A 23,428-nucleotide genomic window follows, 5' to 3' on the forward strand; every position below is an offset into this window, starting at 1 on the left:
ATAAGTGTTTTACTTGAGGACTGCGTTCCTGCACTGCGCCAATTGTGTACTTACCATTTCATGTACTATACAGTATTATGCCTCATTGCTATGTATGTCCTCTGATGGAGATTGTTTCACTCTGACTTGACCAGCTATGTTTTTCTGTTGTGTATTGTTGATAAAATTCAATAAAAAGATGTAAAGATTTAAAAAAAAAATAAAAAAAATCAAAGACTCCCTTACGTCCCAACCAGCAGCACAATAATAGGAATTTAGCAAGAAGTAGCCCCATAGGGAACAATCTCGTCTGGTGAAACTTCAAATCGACCACCTGAGAGCCGTCTCCCCTGAGAACTGGAAGTTCAACCTAAAATTGTTGATGATGGTCAAAACTCCAAGCTGCACAGCAAATCTGATCTTGCAGAATCAAACTTTATTTAGCCTAAAAGGTGGACACTGCTCTCGTAGAGTGGGATCTTAACAAATTTAGGTGGCTCTGAGTAATATAAAATAAAAGCCAATCTAATGGTCTCTTAAATCCATATAGTAAAAATAGGTTGGGCAGCTTTTAAGCCTTTGTTTTCAAGAAAAAGGAATTCATAAATTCTCAAGCTTGCTGATCTCTCTACTGCGAGCTAAATAGAAAAAGGAAAAACAGGAAGATCTGGCGAATGGAGTTTATATATGTCTTTTTTTATTTTATTTTTTATTTAGTTTTTTTATTGATTTCAAAACTCAGAGAAAACAAACATACATCAATATGTTGTACAAAGGCATAAAGATGAGCTGTTCACGCAGGAACACAAAAGTGCAAAGGTGCCATTGTATCATTTCATATGTAAATGTACGTACAAAAGTAAGATAACAAAAACCTACAGAAACAAAAGTACAACATTGCTCATGTAGAAAATCTAATTTGTGGACATATAAAGTGCTGCAATAGGAACTATAGTAGTTATGCATTTGAAGGCCATAAGCATATTCTAATTACTAGTGAGGACCCTAGACTAGAGGAGGACTATCCAAACACAAGACTTAAACAACAGGAAAATATGTAAGATAATTGTCAGGTACGCGGAACCTGTTTTGAATAATACGAATCCCATACCTCCCATTTACGATCAAACCGAGACATGGAATGAGTTGTTATTGCTAAAAGTTTTTCCATACCATGTGCAAATTGTACAGTCTGACATAGTTCTTTAGCGGTTAGGGGAGAGTTAGACTTCCAAGTTTTTCGCGATCATGGGCCTAGCAGTGAGGATGATATGTCCTATTACTATACGTAAGTCCACAGGTAAGTCAGATATTCCAATAAAGCTTTGTGCCAATGTAGGTTGTATTTGAATAGATAACCCAGTGACAGTTTTAATAAGATCAGCTGTAGCTTGCCAAAACGTGTTCACTAAGGGGCAATCGCACCAAACATGCATGTATGTATGTGCCTATTAAACCAGAAACCTCTCCAGAAATAGTGGGTAAGAAGGATTCAGTCTGGATATATGCGCGGGGGTAAGATACCAACGCAACTTTATCTTAAATTATGTTTTTTAATAAATTGCACTTTTGATATCCCCTTGAGTGTCTTAACAGCACTATACCATTCCTCCATATCTATGGCTACACTTAAATATTGTTCCCATTTGAGTATGTAAGAGGGCTTGATTACCATTTGTGGTTGCATTAATAGTTTGTAGAACAAGGAGATCCCTCGTAAATTAGAACCAAGTGAGGAAAAATAACTGATATATGATCGTTGTAAAAGTCGTGAATGGATTGAGGTATTGTGTAAAGCATGACAAATTTGAAGAAACTTGTAAAAGTCTCTTGCAGGAAGGGAGTAAGTGTAGGAAATATATTCATAAGTATTCAAGTAAGAGCCCAATAGTCCTTAATCCAGCTATACACCAATTTCAAAGGTCCAGCTCATGGAGTTTATATTTCTTGTGATAAGAAGGCTTGGGACAGAAAACTGGAAGGAAGATGATCTAATTACAAATTACAAATGAAGAAACTTTGAGAGTGACGTTTGGCACTAGACTTAAAAGACCCTGTAAGGGAGGAATCTGATGTACAGATCCACTGATGACAAGGCTTGGAGCTCCTCTATACTCTTGGCAGAGATTATGGCCTGGAAAAAAAGAGAAAGGTTCAAAGAGAAATGAGCATAAATAAATTCTGGTCTGCCACAGGTCTGAAGTTTGTAGGTATTATTCTAAAAGACCCTTTTAGGAACCATTCACAAAGGGCTCTTGTAACAAGGATCTACCCAAAAGGATGGACTTGGCCAAAATGTAAACCATTAAAGTCAATGGACTAAGGCCTTTTTCAAATCCTTCCTGCAGAAAGTCTAAGATGTTGATAATCTGTGGGTTGGAACTATCCACTCATTGAGTAGAATACCAAGCTAAACATATTTGTTTGATTGTGTTAGCACTCTTAGTGGTTTTAGACCTGGACTGTTACAAGTTCTTTATGACTACGTATGAGAGCCTTCTAGATTGTAATAGAGGCTGGTCAAACTTCAGGCTGTCAGGCGTAATAATTACATGTCATAGCAGAGTTTAGTACCCTAAGATCCCAAGTTCTGCACTGGGGAAAGTCACTAATAACACTCTCGACTCATTTGAAACTCTTTGGCAGAACTGAAGGATGGCTATTACCGTGGCCTGGTCTTGCCTGATTTTCATCAATACCCTGGGCATCAAGGTATCTGAAGGGAAAATTTAGACCAGCTTGAACCTCCAAGGTACTGATAGGGCATTTGGTGCCAAGAGATTGTCCTCCTGATAAAAGGATAGAATGGTTTCCGCTTTGGCATTGAAACTGGTCACAATGAGATCAATCTCTGGCACTCTTTACATCGTGTTGATGTTCTTAATTCCTGGTCGAATCAGTAACTGTACATCCTGGTGAGAGGTTATTTCTCACACCAGGACGTACAGATACTGAACCGTTCCCAGAGCTCACTGTCCCAACAGCCAGTATCCGGGAACCGGGAGATCAGCTGTCCTCGACAGCTGACACTCCACTCCCCTGTCCAATGCAGCAATTTCTGCAATTAACCCCTTAAATGCAGCGGTCAATAGAGATCGTCACATTTAAGGGGTTTGTAGTAGATCGGCACCTCCATGACGCGATAGTGGGGGTGCCAATGGATGGCATGGCAACCGGAGGCCTGACAATGGTCTCCGGGTCTGCCAAGTATGGAAGCCTATCAGGACCCGCCTCTGGCAGGTCCTGATAGGCTTGCTGACAGTGTCACACTGACAGCTCTAATACACTGCTTTACGTAGGTAGTGCAATGTATTAGTATAGCGATCAGTGTTTAAGGACTTCAATTCCCCTAGTGGGACAAAGAAAAAAGTTAAAAAAAGATTATAGAGTTAATAAAAATGTAGTATAAAAATAAAAAAATAAAAGTTTCAAGTTAAAAAAAACACAGAAATGCCTTTTTCCCATAATAACTGTTTTATTATTGGAAAAAATGAAAAACAATCCCCAAAAAACTAAACATAATTGTTATCACCAAGTTCATAAAGTTATGAACTATTAAACTGTCAATGAATGGCGTAAGAAAAAAATATGAAAAACAACACCAGAATCGCTGTTTTTAGGTCACATCTCCTAAAAATATGGAATAAAAAGTGATTGAAAATTCACATTTACCCCAAAATATATGATTTTATTGTGCAAACACTGTAAAACATATAAAAAAACTTAATACATATGGTAGTGCTGTAATTGTATCGACCCGCAGAATAAATTTAACATGTAATTCATTGTGCACGGTGAATGACGAAAAAAATAACAATATAAAAGAAATTGCTGTTTTTTCGTAATCTCCTCTTTCAAAAAATAAAATAAAAAGTGATCAAAAAGTCACGTGTCCTAAAATAATACCAATCAAATCTACAGAAGCTTGTCCTGCAAAAAACAAGCCCTCACATAGCTCCATCAAAAATAAAAAAGTTATGCTCTAGTAAGGCGCAGAGATAAAAACAGCCTGATGTGCAGGCCAGAGGAAAACATTCCTACCTGTAGTAAAACATACAAAAACTATATAAGTTTGGTATTGCCGTAAACATACTGATACGTTGAATAAAGGTAACATATCAACATGTCATTTATACTGCACGGTGAACACTGTAAAGAAAAATACATAAAAAACAATGCCAGAATCGCTGTTTTATTGGTCCCTAGTCTCCCAAATTTTTTTTATAAAAGGTGATCAAAAAGTCGAATTCCCAAGAAAATGGTACCAATAAAAACTACAGCTCATCCCGCAAAAAAAGCCCTCAAACGGCTACGTTGATGGAAAAACAAAAAAAGTTATAGCACTAGTAAGGCGGTGATGAAAAAACATCATGATGTGCAGGCCAGACGGGAATATTACTTCAGTTTTAAGAAGTGGTTATCAGGGCCCTAGTATTTTGGAAATAGGAAGAGGAAGGCCACAGTACATCTGCTGAAAGCGAAGGCACCCGTACCAGGGGGACACTTACCCAGCAAAGTGCAAAGGAGTAAAAGTCCCAAAAAGGTGCAGAGTGTGTTCCAAAAGAGGGGATAAGAATGGACATAATTTATCAGTGTGACACTGGCCTGTGCATAAAGGATTGTTTCAAAGTGTACCACACATCTATGGATGAATTTTATTTACCCCATTATTATACCATCTTATTATGCCCTGATATAATGAAATACCGGTAAAACTCCAAACAGAACTATCATCAAACAAAATCCGCGCTCCAAAAGCCTCCCTTCTAAGCCCTACAGTGTGCCCAAACAGCAGTTTACGTCCACATGTATGGCATTGCCATACCCAGGAGTACTCGCTGAACAATTTATGGGGTAAGATTCTCCAGTGGCACAAGCTGGGCACAACGTATGTGCAGTGAAATGGCATATCAGTGTAAAAATTGCAATTTTCACTTTGCATCATCCGCGGTGTATTAATTTCTTAAAAAACACTCCTGGGTCTAAATGCTCACTACACCCCATGCCCCATGATAAATGCCTTTAGGGGTGTAGTTTTTAAAATGGGTTCACTTTTTTTGGTGCACCAGGGGTTTTGCATATGTGAAATGGAGTCTGCAAACCATTCCAGCAAAATTTACACTCCAAAAGTCAAATGGCACTCCTTCCCTTCTGAGCTCTCCCAAATGTCCAGCAGTTTATGACCACATATAGGGTATTACCATAGTCGGGAGATATAGCTTCACAAATATTGGGGTACTTTTTCTCCTTTAATCTTCCTGGAAATTTTGAGGAAAAACTATATCCTATTGGAAAAAATATATAGTTTTTTATTTTTGCTGCCCAATGCTAGTCAATTTGGAAAAAAAAACTTTTGGTGTCAAAATGTGCTCACCATACCCCTAGATAAGTTCCTTAAGGGGTATAGTTTCCAAAATGGAGTCACTTTTTAGGGGTTTCCACTGTACTGTTACCTCAGGGGGTCTTCAATTGTGCCATGGCCCCAAAAAACAATCCAGCAAAATCGAACTGTGATTGCGGGCACGGCCAGCCGCCCCCGCATTTTCGGCCCATGCTCCCATACAAAGTAGCACGGACCGTAAAAAGAAAAAGATAGGACATGACCTATCTTTTGCGGTATACTTCTATGGCTCGGACACCTTCCCGGAAATAAACAGGAAGGTGTCCATGAACAATAGAAGTGAATGTGTCAGTAATTGCGGCTCGTAATTGTGTTCCACAATTACTGACGATTTTCAGCAAAAAAACCTGTTGGGTCAAAATGCTCACTATACCTCTAGATAAATTCATTGAGTGGTGTAGTTTCCCAAATGGGGGTCACTTTTGGGGGGTTTCCACTGTTTTGGCACCACAAGACCTCTTCAAACCTGCCTAAAATATATTCTAATAAAAAGGGGTCCCCAAAATAAACTAGGTGCTCTTTTGATTCTGAGGACAGTGTTTTAGTCCATTAGCACACTAGGGACAAATGTGGGATATTTCCTAAAACTGCAGAATCTGGGCAATAAATATTGTGTTGCGCTCTCTGGTAAAAACCTTCTGAAAAAAGTGTATTACAAATAAATTTCGCCCAAAAAAAAAAATGAAATTTGTAAATTTCACCTCTACGTTGCTTTTATTCCTGTGAAACGCCTAAAGGGTTAAGAAACTTTATAAATGCTGTTTTGAATACTTTGAGGGGTGCAGTTTTTAAAATGGGGTGATTCATGGGAAGTTTCTAATACATAGAACCCTCAAAACCACGTCAGAACTGAACTGGTCCATAAAAAAATCGGTTTTGGAAATTTTCTTGAAAATGTGAGAAATTGCTGATAAACTTATAAGCCTTGTAACGTCCAAGAAAAAGAGAAGGACATTCAAAAAATGCTGCAAAAACAAAGAAGACATATGGGAAATATATTTTACTAAATATTTTGTGTGGTATTACTGTCTGTCTTACAAGCAGATACATTTAAATTAAGAAAAATGCAAATGTTTGCAAATTCTCTCAAAATTTTGGTGTTTTTCCACGAATAAATACTGAATGTATCGTTAAAATTTCACCATTAACATAAAGCATGTATTACGAGAAAACAATCTCAGAATCGCTTGGAAAAATTAAAGCATTCCCAAGTTATTACCACATAAAGTGACATGTTAGATTTGAAAAAAATCGGCTGCATCCACAAGGCCAAAACAGGCTGTGTCCTAAAGGGGTTAAAGATCACTGGACTGCAAGACCTTTCCCAGTTGGTCAGCAACAATGTTGAGGGAGCCTCAAATATTCACAGCAGATAGATGGGGTAAGTTTAATGTCATGTCATGTCATGATCTTTCCCACTACCCTGAGAAGGGGTTCTGATTGGGTGCCATCCTGCCTGTCATGTTGTCTGACCTTACACGGACTGCACACATAGGATGTCCTTTTAAAGGCTCCTGGGGCATTAGTTTAATTAAAAACTTCATATGTCCTACTGGTACACGGTGGCAAATATACCCCATTATTGTGCTGCTGGTTAAGGCATTTAAAATTGGAAAAAAAATAATCTGGAAAGCCTGAGTTGCAGGTTGATACTATGTGTAAGAAAGGGCCTTTTAAAACCATTCCTTTTCAAATGAACAAAATGAATACTGGACTTTCATACATGAAAATAAAATGGTGAATGTTTCCCTAGGGTAAAATTCTGACCACTAAAATTAAAGCATTAATTCCATAAATCACTTTTGTAGAAACAACACATTGGTCATCTGAGATAATAATGTCTCTGTGGGCAGAAAGAAAGAAAACAATATTGCTAAATACACCTTAGATAAGACAGAACAAAAACATCACCATAGTTATGTGACTCTATGGAGGTAGAAATACTAAGCATGCAACTAGGTTTTAAGGAGTAGGACAATTCTGCTATCTATTACACAAATCACTAGTCAGACCACACATGGAATATTGCATACAATTTTGGGCACCTGTGTATAAGAAGGACATGGCTGAACTAGGATGGGTGCAAAAAAGGTGACCAAGGTAATTAAGAGAATGGGTGGATTGCAGTACCAAGAAAGATTATCAAACTTGGGTTTATTCAGTTTAGAAAAAAGACGACTTGGGGACGATCTAATTAGAATGTACAAATCTATAACTGGACAGTACAGAGATCTTTCTAATGATCTTTTTACACCTAAGCCTGTAACAAGGACAAGGGGGCATCCTCTACGTCTAGAGGAAAAAAGGTTTCACCATCATCACAGATAGGGATTCTTTACTGTGAGATCGGTGAGACTATGGAACTTCTTCTAAGGCCAGCAAGATATTGTTGTGTATTAAAAGAAGCATGGACTCTCGGGACAGGGATGTAATATTACCACTTTATAAAGCATTAGTGAGGCCTCATCTAGAATATGCAGTTCAGTTCTGGGCTCCAGTTCATAGAAAGGATGCCCTGGAGTTGGAAAAAAAAATAAAGAAGAGCAACTGAACGAATAAGGGGCATGGAGGATCTTAGCTGTAGGAAAGATTAACAAAATTAAACCTATTTAGCCTTGAAAAGAGACGACTAAGGGGGGGACATGATTAACTTATATAAATATATGAATGACACATACAAGAAATATAGTGGAAACCTGTTCCATATAAAACCCCCTCAAAAAACAAGGGGGCACTCCCTCCGTCTAGAGAAAAAAAGTTTCAACCTGCAGAGGCGACAAGTCTTCTTTACTGTGAGAACTGTGAATCTATGGAATAGTCTACCGCAGGAGCTGGTCACAGCAGGGACAGTAGATGGCTTTAAAAAAGGGTTAGATCATTTCCTAGAACGAAAAAACATTAGCTCCTATGTCAATGTGTAGAATTATTGTTTGAATGTTAATGCAGTCGGATTAAAACTTCCTCTGGATCAATAGAGGTAAAACAAAGTTCTAGAATTTCTCCTATCCCTTCCTTTTCTTGCATACCTTTTTTGACGTACTAACAATGTAACTATGTAAGTTCAAGGAGGGCCTTGGTGCTTTTCTTGAAAAATATAATATTACAGGTTATGAGCACTCGTTTCTGGAGATTTGACGTTGATCCAGGGATTTATTCTGATTTTCATATTTGGAGTAGGGGAGGTATTTTTCACCTAATGAGTTTTGCCTTCCTCTGGATCAACACAGTAGGATTATAGTTTGGATTTGATGGACTTGTGTCTTTTTTCAACCTTATCAACTATGTCACTGTGTAAAGCCTAATGACAGGCATACAAAATCAAGAGAAGTAAACTACAATATAATTTATTTATGTGAATGTTCAAACTGAATCTATTCAGACAATCGCTCTTTTCCTTTCAGTGTTTTTGACTTTTGGAGGGCTAAGAGAATTGTGCTATGTACAGCGCAATATAAAACACATGTGCACAACATCTGTGACTTAATGATAGAAAACCGTGCCATTGTTTTAAAACATTACAATTGCAAACGTGTCTAAGATATTAGACAGCGTAGCGGAGCCATGCATCAAAGGAGCTTCAGTTCTTCATGCATAAAAATAAACCCAGACAAAGTTAAGAAGATAAATTACAACAGTGCTGTTAGAATGCACTACAGTTTATTAGAAAAGCCCTTACTGAAAACAGATTAATCAATGTTGCACGCTTGTGTTGTGTCCAATAACACTATTGTACAAGCCGTTTTCTTTGGATATATATGAAATATTATGCACAATATGTCCTTATATGTGGCTATTACTGGTGAAAACTAATGTCATCACATATATTCAGGATGGCATTGTTACATTGTAGAATGCACAGCTAAGTTAGACATAATACAGAGATACCTACATCCCACATCGCTGTAATAACTTGAGTAGTTGTTATTAGGCCGCCGGAACATCCTACACTCAAAACTTGAAACATCACAAGAGGCTTCAATATCCTCGTCAGTAGCAGAACAATAAAAACTGATGGAGAGAGGGGGATAAAGGGGGTAGCACGGAATGTATACAGTTACTTGAGCTGCTGAGTGTCTGAAAATTCACGATTGTATGATCTCTACTTATTTAGAGAAAATCATCACATTCCTGTATAGTAATAAGAAGTGTTGATTTGGTACAGCTCTTCTCAGGCAAAGTTCACACCCCGTGTTCCTCTTTTTAGACGTATACCTTCCAAAAAAGATACTACCAAAAAGGGATGCAACTCGTCGCCATCTGTATACTTCTTTTTTCTTACTGGTCCGTTGGCATAAAGTTGCATTTATTTGATGGATCTAGGGCTCAGTGATTTTGCAAAAAAAATAGAATCTAGATTTTTTTCAATACTATGGAAGATTTTCGATTTCAATCTAGATTTTCTTATTTTTGTTGAATAAACTAAAAAAAATACCAAGTTAGGGTATATAAGGTACAATGCTAGTAAACAATGTACAGTATATATGGTGTGGTGCATATATGAGAAGCAGGAGAACAGTGAGACCTGAGGTAAAATACACATAAGGTCACATTCACATCAATTTTTCCGTACGGTTAGCATGTATCGGTAGAAAGATTCAGACATACACGCTTAAGGCCCTTTTACACTGGGCAATTATCGGGCAGATAATTAGTTCATAGAACTCTCATTGACTATAATTGCCCTGTGTAAGCAGGGCAGCGATCAGCAGATGAAGAAGCAAACACTCATTTATCTGCTGATCGTATCGTTTTAAAAACTTTAATATTATCGTTGTCAGCAGCACATCTCCCTGTGTAAACAGGGTAACGCGCTGCCGACATAATAATAATGTATGGGGACGAGCGGTCAGCGTAATGAGTCCCCATACCTAGCTCCTTGTGACTGGAGCAAACGAGCGCCGATCAACGAGCTGCCTCGATGATCTGCGCCCGTAGCACCGGCCATAGGCCGCCATAGATTTTTTTGTTTTGTCTTCACAGCGCTCACCGTGTCTTAAAAGCGGAATTTTAACTTTATTATGAGGGTAAACAAGATTATGCTGATACCAAATCTACATAATTTTGTTTAGAATGTACTACTTTCACAAAGTAAAAGCAATTTATGAAAAAAAACATTATTTGGTGTGTTGCCAAAGAGCTATAATTTTTTTATTTTTCTGTCAACGAAGTGGTGTGTGGACTTGTGACATTTTTTTTTTTTACACCGTTCATCCTGTGGGTTCAATATTGTTATGGTTCGCACTTTTACTGATGCGGCGTTAGCAATTATGTTTTATTTTTTATGTTTTTTACATAACTTAGAGGGAAAATGGGAAAAGGAGTGTTTTTTTAACTTTTAATATTTTTTTGTAAGTTACTAAAAACTTTATTTAACTTTATTTAATCACTTCCACAATATATTGCAATATTTATATATTGCAGTGTATTGTAATTTTTACTGGCTCCAGTTAAGCTTCATTAGGCCCCCCGGCTGCCATGACAACCATCGTCGACCCGTGACCGCGTCGATGGGTGGTCTATGGGGTAATGGAGGAGCCACCCCTCTTTCTAATGGCTTAGATGTCGTGGTCGTTGTTCACCATTGCATCTCAGTAGTTAAACGGGCAGGATCAAACTTTGATAAATTGACCTGTGGTGAGTTTTATTAATCCGCCGCATTTCAATTTATGTTGCGGAATCGCTGCTTTTCTGTTGCGGGTTTTCCCTATTAAATTCAATAGGGATGTAAAACCCACAACAAATAGCAGATGTTGAGATTTTTGCGGCAGAAAAGCTGCAATTCCACCACAAAAAAATCACTACTCAAAAAATTATTTAAAAGATTATACTTTCCCAGATCTCTCTGCTTCTGCGTCCAGCCTGGCCTCCAGGGATGACATTTCATCCTGTGTGACTGCTGCAGCCAACCACAGGCCGCAGGGGTCACATGGGATGATACGTCATCCCAGGAGGCCGGGTTGCAGGACATCAGAGAGACGCGTTGCCATTGTACGTATCAGCTTTTTTTTAAATTTTTGTTGCATGCTATTTTTTGCAGCAAACATTTCGGCCGAAAAACTGCACCAAAATTTGGTGCATGGGGATGTCCCCATACATTTTCATCGTGTCGGCAGCATCTCTCCCTGTTTACACAGGGAGATGTGCTGCCGACTATGATAATAAATCATGAAGTAAAAAACAATACCATCAACCGATGAACGGGCGTTTGCTCATTCATCGGCTGATCAGCGTCGTGTTTACACATATGAACTCTCGTTTGCCCGAAAATTGGCCCATGCAAAAGGCATTAATGGCATATAACTAGGAAATGTCATAAATATATGACCTTTATGACCCCCGCCAATCACGTCAACCAAGTGACAACAGCATGAGGAAAGTGCCTTGTCATGTCTTCTCCTGTGGGCTCCATTCTTTCTTTAGAGAATGCATGGGCGGCCATTTATAGTTAATGTTGAGCAGAGCCGACGGGAGACAAAGTACAACTAGCGCTGCTGCCACTTCGTCCTAGTGATTGGTGGGAGCCAAAGTAATATGCCATAAATAATTATTCTGACACAGACCCCTTTAATAGGCAAATATCTTTAGCAGGTGTTTTAATGCATTTACATTTGGCTAGCGTTCCTAGCATTGCTTCATCAATAGCTCACATAAACTTTCGGGAATACAGAAGGCAATGGTCATTAATATATTTCCCAGACATTTAAGTTATTCTATAACCATGCAATTTGAGCTGTAAGAAAAGAAAAATCACACAAATTGATATTAATAACATGCTCTACGAGCCAATAATACTTACTGCAGATTGAAACCCCTGGATATTTGGAGTTAAAACAGGATAGTGTACGCCACTGAAAATCTTTATCCCTTGCATGACTTCTGTGTGATCTGACATCTAATCAGAGAGAGAAACACATTATATTACATTATCTCCCTAGTGCCTGTGTGAAAATGAATCATTTGGTAGGGCGATGAAGCACTTGGCATCCACATTACTTGCTATACAAGTGTAGCTTAAAAGTTGATGGGGCAATTTGTTAAGAGTGGCATTTCATAAGCCAGTTTAAATAGAAAGAGAAGTTTGAGTAAGATGCGACAAATTTATTAAGTGGCGAAGGCCTCTTTATAAAAGCCTCTTTCTACCAGGCTGTGCACCATCCAGTCCCCCCCCCCCCCCACACACCCACTTTTGGCATTATCCATTTCCCCCATATCAGCCATTAAATAAAAAACACATACTCACCTCACCGCTCCCCTCTGTGTTCCCTCAGCATTAAAGCGCAGCTCATACAATTATACAGATGTAGCCGTCTTTATCTTGACTTTTAACGCATTAAATTCAAGACTTTTTCAATGACTTTTTCAATGGCTTTTGCTGTGTGATATCACGCTGCAGCAAGTTATGAGAGTCAAGATAAAGATGGCTACATCTGTACTGACGCCTTCAACGTCATCAATGCTGCGCCAATACAACTACCCGCCGTCAGTATGTTGTATGAGCCGCGTTATGCTGAGGGGACCCGGAGGGGAGAAGAGTAGCGCTGGGTTGAGCATAATTTGTATTTATTTCTTTATTTTTATTTTTTAACTGTCCAATGATGAGGCTGCGGGGGTTAATCTGATCAAGAGGGGGAAGGTACGAGACCTAACATGGGCCTCTACCTTGCTACGCCCCTGTAATGATGGGGTAGGGAGACAGACAGGTGAGCCCTAATCTACCCGCCACTCAGTCCCTGCCTACTTGCAACGACCCGCCCTAGGCGACGGGGTACAACTGGGCGACGGTCCCTACACTCAATAGGTGCACGACAGACAAACAGACAAGGGTACAAAAAAGCCGGGGAAATGGGGAAGTTGCCCACGGGAACACCGTGAGCAACAAGCGAGGTGAACGAGCCGAGTCAAACCAGGAGATGAGCGAGGTACAAAACGCAGAGCAGAAGAGTGGTCAGTAAAGCCAAGGTCAATAACAAGCAGAGGGTCAGTAGTTCAAGAAGCTGCAGCAGGGCCAGGAAACCAGCAGAGAAGAATCACAAGCAAAGGAGGAACAGGAAAGGCAGGTATAAATAGACAGAGGGCGGGAGCTAGCTCCGTCTGGCCAGGCTGTGATCGGCTCTCCCACTCCTAAGCCTGCCATCCTGAGTGGTGGAAGATGGAGTCAGTCTCACAGACATAGAAGCAGGTGCAGACTGATTACCTATGGGCGTTGACACAGAAGCTGTGTCTGGCAGATCCTTTACAGCCCCATAGAGTAAAATCTATGTCAGCTAGGAGCTGATTTCCACTACGATTTATGACAGTTTTCTTGCGTAAATTATAATAAATTTGTTGGGCTGCTATGGCGTTGCCCCTTTTTCTGATGCCTCGCCCCATTTCCACAAAAGTGTCAAGGACGAGCACCACAACATGTGACTTTTGGACCCTTTTGCGACTTTTCTATGTGAGAGGTGTAGAAAGGTTGATAAACTCCCTTCAATGCGTATGATATAGATATATATATATACCGTATATATCGGCGTACAAGACGACTTTTTACACCCTTAAAAAAATGTCAAAAGTGTGGGGTCGTCTTATATGCCGGATATTGTCTACATTAGGGATGCACGGTGCATCGAAACTTCGATACTGTTTCGATACTGTGCATCCCTAAACGGTTCGATACCGCTATTTCCTGTATTTCGATACTGAGCTGCGCAGCCGCACAGCTCAGTATAGTAACACATGAATGTATGGGAGCGCGGCTGCGGCTGTGTAATTCAGCCACAGCCCCGCTCCTGAGTCATGATAAGTTCGTGGGGTCAGGATGATGCAATGCGGCCAGCGCTGCACTAATGAGCGGCGGCACTGGAGACAGAACATGGCGGGCGCGCTACAAAACACCCCCATGTTCTGTCTTCAGTGCCTGAACTGCCGCTCATTAGTGCAGTGCCGGCCGCATCACCTCATGCTGACCGCACGCGCACTTCCTGTCAGGAGCGGGGCAATGGCTGTATTACACAGCCGCAGCCCCGCTCTATAACGGCGGAGATCAGAGAAACCTCTCATCTCCGCCGTTATTCCCCTGAATGCTGCGATCACCGCTGAAAGAGACAGAGAGTCCTGGGTCCTGCCGCCGATGGCCATAGTGAAGCACTCCTGCACTAAATGGTGAGTATATCTTAAATTCTATATTTTAAGGGTAAAAGTTGGGGGTCGTCTTATACGCCCAGTCGTCTTATACGCCGCCATATACATATATATATATATATATATATATATATATATATAGGGGCCATTGTGAAGAATTATCAATATTGATGTAGGATATATAATTTCATGGGTCTGCAGAAGTTTGGTCACATTTTTTAAATTGGGCGGACCTGACATGATATATTTAACACAACACATTGTTAGACATTTTCCTCACGCTTCCACAATGCTGGATCATGGATTACATGGTAAGTTCCTACTTTAGAATTTTTCAATAATTTTGTAACTCAGTCCTTCAGACTGATCATCTTCTAGACTGTAAGGCCTTATTCACACAAACGTGTGCGTATTGCGTGCGCAAAAAAACACAGCATTTTGCGCATATTGCACTTCCGTGTGTCATCAGTGTTGGCTGGGTGGCTGCGTGATTTTCACGCATATGCCATGCTTATGACACGCGGTTTTGAAGTTTAGAAAAAGAAATTAAGGAAGTGATTCACTAATCACTGCCGTAATACATGTTCGTGTGAATAAGGCCTTACTGTATCTATTCCCTTTCATTCCTGATTATGTAAATAATTTTGCACACACGTCAATGTTAGTTTACTTTAAAACATGTAATTTACTTTTCTTTTTTTTCATAAATCAATAGTATATTCAAAGATAATAAACTTTGCACTATACCTTGTATTTTGTTGAAGAAAAGTGCCCTTTTTCATATTTATCATATTTTTCTTTCCCCTTATACCTGGCTACTGACTGTAATTGTTCAGAAATCCTGCACTCACTGAAAAACAAGATCAACTATAAAGGTTGAAATTGGTTGGAGCTTTCACTGAGTATTGAGGCTGAGACAATATGGGGGGGGGGCTCACCAAGGAGTCTAAGTTCATTAGAAAAAGGCATAACATTTTGCGGTGGTAGACAGGGTACAGTGCTGTTAAGTGTGGGAGAACATAATTGCAGGTAGCGCCAAACTCTTCATGAGTTAAGCTGTTATTTATCTTATTTACCTCCCAACCACTAGGAGCGGAATCCCCGGCCTATGATCTAGCTCTTGGAGGGAGTCCCAATGGCGCTATCTTCAAGGGGCATGTGACACTATCAAAATGGACACTGTGGCACTATATAGGGGCACTATCTACACGGGCACTATCTCCATGGGCACTGTGGCATATCTACAAGGGCACTGGCACTTTATATGTGGGCACTTTCACTAGGGGCAGCTTTGGGGGCATTATACTGTATAAGTGCAGCTAGGAGGAATTATACTATATGGGGGAAGCTATGGGGGCATTATGCTGTATGGGGGCATTAAGCTGTATGGAGCAGCAATGGGGCATTCTACTGTATGGGGCATCTGTGTAAGCACTATTCTGTATGGGGCATTATACTGTATGGGGCAGCTATGGAGGCATTATGCTGCAAGGGGGCAGCTATGGGTGCATTATACTGTATGGGGGCATCTGTGTGGGCATTATACTGCATGGGAGAATCTGTGCGGGCATTATACTCTATAGGTGCATCTATGGGGTCATTATACTGTATGGTGGCAGCTAGAGGGCATTATACTGTATAGGAGGCACTAAGGGAGCATGATACTGTGTTGGCTGAACCGGGTGTGTATGGGCGGGGATTAGGTGGAATAAGACATGCGGCTTAAAAGAAAAACATTGGTTGTCCCTCTTTGTGATACATGAAAGTTGGGAGGTATGATTTATCTAAGAGAATATTAATTAATTAACTAATTAAAGGGTTATTCCCAAGTTGACATATTTTGTTTTAAAGGCATCCTAAACCTTAATAAAATTCTAAATCTAGTGTTGTTAAAATTAAAAAAAAAATCCTTCCCTAACTACCTTTTTTTCCAACTTAATAACACAGCTAGTGCTGGTTATCTTTTTTAAAAGGGGGCGTGAGCGTCTCAATGTCAATCAAGCCGCTCTGCACTGTGCACGCTCCCGACGTTGCTAGATAATCTAGTTCTAGCATCATCGGGACAACGATAGTCTCAACCTGTGTGAACACCTGTAACAAATCCACTCGCAGCACCACCGCCCCCCCTCGCGATCAGCACCTTACACCCCTCCTCTTTGCAACCCCCTGCCCCCATTTGCAAACCCCTGTCCCCCCCTCACGGCACCAACGCCCCCCTCTCGATAAGCTCCATTCCCTCCCCGCGGCAGCACTCCCCCCCACCTGTGTGAACCCTTGTAACAACTCCAACAACTGGAGCCGACCACTGATGCATCCGCCCGAGAGGTGGCCGGGCCGGCATCTAATGTGCATGTGCTGATATGCGCGTTCACCTCAACACTGATATCCTCTCCTAAGGACGGAGAGGCTATCATTGCGCAAGCGCGGCCACCACTAAAGGAAATCAGCAGTGGCCGGATCCCTAGGCAACGAGCAATAACCAAAGAGGGGCTGTCAGTAAGATGGAGCCAGGATATCTCGCAAAGTACAGCATTTAAAAAAAAAGAAGGTATTTACAAAAATGCCTAATTTTATGTTGTTAAGTTTTATACGTATATTTATTAAGATGGGAATACCCCTTCAAGGCACTGAACCAAGTCTAAAACTGACGTTACAGCATATGCAGATGCAGCAGAGTTTTTCTTGTGCTCTGCCATAACACACAAAGTTAAAGGGAAACTTTGATAAAATAATGAATATTTTTAAGTATGTATTTTACTAAGCAGAAGCCTCAAAAGTTTGTGTTACAACTTAGCAATAGTGAATGCAGATGGAGATAGACAATGCCAGAACTCTTTGCTCTTGTAACACATTGTGACTATAACTGAGTAGAATAGCTGTTAGCACATGTTTATATGTGCCCCAAACACTTTAAGGAAGATGGTTGTTGGTAAACAACACTGAATGAGGGATTACATGGTAAATGTATATTTATTGTTTTAATCATTTTGTAATTTAGTCCCTCAGACTGATCCTCATCTGGATTGTTGGTGTTCCTTAAGGTCAAAATAGGACTGGACATTAAGGAGTTAAAGGCTATGAACACCATTGCACAGATTTGTTTTTTTTGTTGTTGTTCTTAAGCTTCCTAAGTGCAAAATTAACGAACCTTCCAAATATTATTTATAAAAAAAAAATGCCCTTACCGTTTTCCTGCTATAGAGTCTGTGTACAGCGCCGCCATCAGGGCAGTATGACCAAGACAACAAAGTGACCAGCTCCCTGACAAAAAACAAAGGGGCCTGTCCGCTGCTTGTATCAGGACCATGTATGCACTGTCGCACACAATGTCCTTACACTGGCCAGCATCAGGACCATGTGAACAGGGCCCCAGGATCAGGAGCTTGAGGCAGACCCTGGCTGTGATAAGTACATAGGGGGGGGGGGGGGGCTGAATTTTTTCTGGTCTGGGCTGAGATCTGAATTAATTTAGGGGTCTGGGGACCGAATTCATTTTTACATCTAGTCTGGTGTCTAGGCAGGATGCAGCATATGAGGTGCAAGCGGAGACATTGTTCAGGCTTGCTTCGGTAGTGGGAGATTTTACAGCCTGCAGAAGCCAATAGCAGCAGCCAGCATTGCAACTTGGTGAGTGACTGTGCTGTGTATAGGCAGCAGCTTCATTGCAATGTTTTTATATTTTATTACCCCCTACACTTCCACAGAGCTCCTGCACATTTACTGTCTCCTTCTTGGCCCCCACAGAGCCTCTACTCACCTGTCTCCCCCCTGACGCTCCACAGAACCCCTGCCTGTTTGTGTTTCGGCCTTCCCCCCTCCCGCCACTTTCCGTTCCATTATCCCCTGGTTATGCGGAGGGGGCTGGGCCCAGACTTCTTGGGTGTATGATGCCCAGAAAATTCATGATGTCTGTGAAACTCCTGTACATAGCTGGTTGTCCTGATGTTTCTGGCAGCTATCTCTGCTCTCCCCTCAGCATCAGGGAGAGGGAGGAGTTTGTACATGGCAGATCAGAGTGTATAGTGGGGGAAAAAGTGTAGATAGGGAGGAAAGCACACAGAGGGAGGGGTGAATCACACAGACTATATATCTAAGTTAGGCAAGGGCTACACACAGACTTTTTGTTGTGAGATCTTCCAATTTCATTACTGAGCTACAATTGCAGTCCAGAGGAAAACATAGCATTGCATAAAAGTCAGTGCACTCCTGTGTAGGGATGCACGATGCATCAAAACTTCAATACTGTTTCGATACCGTGCACCCCCAAACGGTTCGATACCGTTATTTCATGTATTTCGATACTAAGCTGTGCGGCCGCACAGCTTAGTATAGTAACACATGAATGTATGAGAGAAGGGCTGCGGCTGTGTAATACAGTCATTGTCCCGCCATCAGTATGATGCGATGTGGACAGTGCTGCACTAATGAGCGACGGCACTACAAAACAGCCCCATGTTCTGTCTTCAGTGCCTGAACCACCGCTCATTAGTGCAACGCTGGCCGCATCACCTCATGCTAACCGCCCGCGCACTTAATGTCAGGAGCGGGGCAATTGCTGTATTACACATGTATTACACAGCCGCAGCCCCGCTCTATAACGGCGGAGATCAGAGAAAGCTCTTATCTCTGCCGTTATTACCCTGAATGCTGCGATCAAAGCTGCCTGCAGCATTCAGGGGGAAATGAGAAGGGGGATGTCCCTTGGATCGCATCACAGCAATCCCTGTGACGCAATTGAGGAACATACCATATATGGCCAAACAGCCCAGGGTCCATTGAAGGACCCCAGTGCTGTCTTACCATATTTCCTGTTATTAGGGCATACTTAGGTATGTCCTAACAACTGCCTGTTTACTATCCGTACACAAGCTAATGTACTCGCATATAGATATATGCCAGTACATTAAAGTTTAAAAATAAAGTAAAAAAGTAATATTAAATTTAAAAAAATACACATACACCTTTTTTACAATAAACATTAAAATAAGTCTCAATACATAAAATATACACATATTCGGTATTGGCGCGGCCGTAATAACCTGCACAATCATTTTTTTGTGTCATTTATGATGTGTACGCTGTAAAAAAATAAAATAAAAACTGCTTTCTTTCACTTATTAATGTCAAGCACGAGGTGTGATGAATTTAACCTCCATGTGCCTCACATTTAGGGCTTATTCAGACGCGCGTGATTTTCAGGCGCCTCGCACGGACCTATGTTAGTCAATGGGGCCGTTCAGACTGTCAGTAATTTTCACGCAGCGTATGTCCGCTGCGTAAAACTCACGACATGTCCTATATTTGCCCATTTTTCGCGCACCACGCACCCATTGAAGTCAATGGGTACGTGAAAACCGTGCATGGCAGTAGTCAAAACTATGAATGAAAACAGAAAAGCACCACATGCTTTTCTGTTTACAAACAACAAGCAGAGTCTCATAATGATGGCGGCTGCGCGAAAATCACACAGCCACGCATCATATGCTGCTGACACACGTAGCTGTTATGGGCCTTTTGCACACGCAAAACGCTGCGTTTTTTGTGCGCGCAAAACGCACACGCTCGTGTGATTCCGGCCTAATAGTAATTAACCCCATCATGTACCTTACACATTAACCCATTATGACTGAGAAACATGATGGGGTTAATTACTATTAATGTGAGGCCCATTCAAAATTCATCACACCTCGTGCCTCACATCACAAAATGGAAGAACATTTTTTTTTATTACTGTTGGCAAAGTATCGTTTTGGTATCGAAATCGCAATACTACACAAAGTATTGGTATCGAAGTCCAAATTCTGGTATCGTGACATCCCTACTCCTGTATACTGTCGCTGTTAAAATTGGAAAATCTCACTACAAAAAGTCTTTGTGTAGCACTGGCCTAAAGAGAGAGGAGAGTATCAGAGCTGTAGCTAGGCATAATTAACATTCATTATGGCGCCTCCTTCCCCTCACGTACAAATACACCTAAACTTACAGTATCTAAATGTGTCCCTCATATAATGGAATGTAACATACATATCGCTATACCGAACTCATACGTAGCACCACTATACCACACACACATAGAGACACACACACACACATTCATAGTACCACTATACTGCAGAAATGTATAGTACTGCAATATGATACACACATAAATATTCCTCACACACACACACACACACACACACACACACACGCATACACACACGCGCACACACACACGTATACATATTAGAAACACATATATACACAATATACATATACTTTCATATTACATATACATATATATATATATATATACACACACACACACACACACACACACACACACACATATTGATACATATTACACACACATACATACATACATACACATTACACTCACGTACGTAAACATAGCACACATAACAGATATATTCACACTTGACACACACATATATTCATACTCATTACACATACACATCACACACATTAGGCACTGTTCACATCTGCTTTGGAGGCTCCCTTCAACGAGGATTCCATCACATTTGATGAAAAACAATAGTGCAGCATGCAGCACAATTTTTTCAGTCAAAACAAATCTGTGAATGGGATACATCAGGCACTATTCGTGTTCATCACAGCTTGAATTAAATTTTTTTGATCAAAGAATTCACAATGCAGATGTGAACTCAGCCTTAAACACACATATATTTATAAACATTATACACACATAGACATTCCCATTACACATTTTTAGATAGTTAGCTCTTGGAGAAGTCAGAGATTTACTTAATTTTTCTCCCAGCAATGTGGGTGTTTATTCAATGTGCTCAATAAAAGATATGAACAGTACAAATGTTTGTGTGCTATTAAGGCCCTTTTACACTGGGCGATTATCGGACAGACAAGCTTTCATCGAACGCTCGTTGCCGATAATTGCCCTATGTAACAGGGCAGCGATCAGCAGATGAACAAGCAAACACTCGATCATCTGCTGATCATATCGTTCTAAAAAAGTGAACTATTATCGTTGTCGGCAGCACATCTCCCTGTGTAAACTAATGTATGGGGACGAGCAATCAGAGTAACGACTGCACGTCCACATCCAAAGCTCCTTGTGATAGGAGCAAATGAGTGCTGATCAACGATGTCTGGGTTGCTGATGCTTGTGATGGCACTCGGAGGTCAGACAACGGTCTCCGGGTCTGCCATGTATTAAAGCCTATAGGGACCAGTCTATGGATGGTCCTCATAGGCTTGCTGTCAGAGTGACTGTGACGTCACGCTGACACTTGGAATACATTACACTACTAGGTAGTGTAATGTATTCTAGCACTGATCAGTGCTGCAGGTAAAAAAAGAAAGTATAAAAAGTAAAAAAAAAAGTTCAGAAAAATGTTTTACAAAAGTGTAAAAATAAAAGTGTTTTTTTTTCCTATAAGGGCATGACCAGACGTGGCGTATTTCTTCCGCCACTGTCCGCATCAATGCTGCACATAATCTGCGTTGCAGATTCTGTTGCGGCTCTGCCTAAAATGGGCATTAAATTGATGTGGACTAGCCGTTGCGTATTGAGGTGAAAGTACTTCCCTTCTCTCTATCAGTGCAGGATAGAGAGAAGGGACAACCCTTTCCCTAGTAAAAGTAATTCATACTTACCCGGCCGTTGTCTTGGTGACGCGTCCCCCTTCTTCCTCCAGCCCGACCTCCCTGGATGACGCGGCAGTCCATGTGACCACTGCAGCCTGTGATTGGCTGCAGCCGTCACTTGGACTGAAACGTCATCCTGGGAGGCCGGACTGGAGGAAGAAGCAGGGAGTTCTATATTGTGATCAGAGTGTCACTGTCCAGGTTGCTGAAACAGTTACTGCCGATCGCTTAAATCTTTCAGCACCCTGGATAGTGACTATCTCCTGACGTCGCCTAGCAACGCTCCCGTAATTACGGTGCCCTAATAACGGGCTGTGATTACAGGCGTTCAGTCTGGCTATAGACCTAGAAATACATAGGTCCAGCCAGAATGAAGAAAGATCATGTTCTTAAAACCAATACGCTACGCAACACACATTACATCTGCGGATTTCATTGCAGAATTTTGACTCTCCATTGAAGTCAATGGAGAATTTCCGCAATGAGTCTGCAACAAGTCCGCTACACGTCCGCAACAGCCAGTGGTTGCTGCGGACACCAAATTCCGCACCACAGCCTATGCTCCGCAGCGGAATTTTCCGCAACGTGTAAACGAACCTAACGAAAAAGGTGTGGAAAGCAATGGAGAAACGTGTACCCTGCGGATTTCCGCAGCGTACTGTCCGCAGCGGAATCCAGAGCAATTCCGCCACGTCTGGTCATGCCCTAATAAGTCTTTTATTCTAGGAAAAAAAATGAAAACGTTAAAAAACAGTAGACATATTTGGTATCACCGCATTCATAATGACCCAAACTATAAAACTACAGGGTGGGCCATTTATATGGATACACCTAAATAAAATGGGAATGGTTGGTGATATTAACTTGCTGTTTGTGGCACATTAGTATATGGGAGGGGGGAAACTTTTCAAGCTGGGTGTTGAACATGGCGGCCATTTTGAAGTCGGCCATTTTGTATCCAACTTTAATTTTTTCAATGGGAAGAGGGTCATGTGACACATCAAACTTATCGAGAATTTCACAAGAAAAACAATGGTGTGCTTGGTTTTAACGTTACTTTATTCTTTCATGAGTTATTTACAAGTTTCTGACCACTTATAAAATGTGTTCAAAGTGCTGCCCATTGTGTTGGATTGTCAATTCAACCCTCTTCTCCCACTCTTCACACACTGATAGCAACACCGCAGAAGAAATGCTAGCACAGGCTTCCAATATCCGTAGTTTCAGTTCTTGCACATCTCGTATCTTCGCAGCATAGACAATTGCCTTCAGATGACCCCAAAGATAAAAGTCTAAGGA

The 23,428-nt window shown here is 41.0% G+C and overlaps 1 protein-coding gene across 5 annotated transcripts in view; it reads right to left on the reverse strand.

The window, feature by feature from the left end:
• HMGCLL1 (3-hydroxy-3-methylglutaryl-CoA lyase like 1) overlaps positions 1-23,428 on the reverse strand; it is a 132,481-nt gene that overhangs the window by 54,996 nt on the left and 54,057 nt on the right. For 2 of the 5 annotated variants that reach the window (XM_075864136.1, XM_075864135.1), the window contains exon 5: positions 12,177-12,272. In XM_075864136.1, coding sequence (XP_075720251.1) covers positions 12,177-12,272 — 96 coding nt within the window. Of the gene's footprint in view, positions 1-12,176; positions 12,273-15,250; positions 15,354-16,765; positions 16,870-18,260; positions 18,355-23,428 lie in introns of those variants that run through there. The other 3 variants (XM_075864138.1, XM_075864139.1, XM_075864137.1) reach the window with 3 other exon arrangements.

The sequence above is a fragment of the Rhinoderma darwinii genome, chromosome 4 (genome assembly GCF_050947455.1).
Source record: "Rhinoderma darwinii isolate aRhiDar2 chromosome 4, aRhiDar2.hap1, whole genome shotgun sequence".
Taxonomy (NCBI): domain Eukaryota; kingdom Metazoa; phylum Chordata; class Amphibia; order Anura; family Rhinodermatidae; genus Rhinoderma; species Rhinoderma darwinii.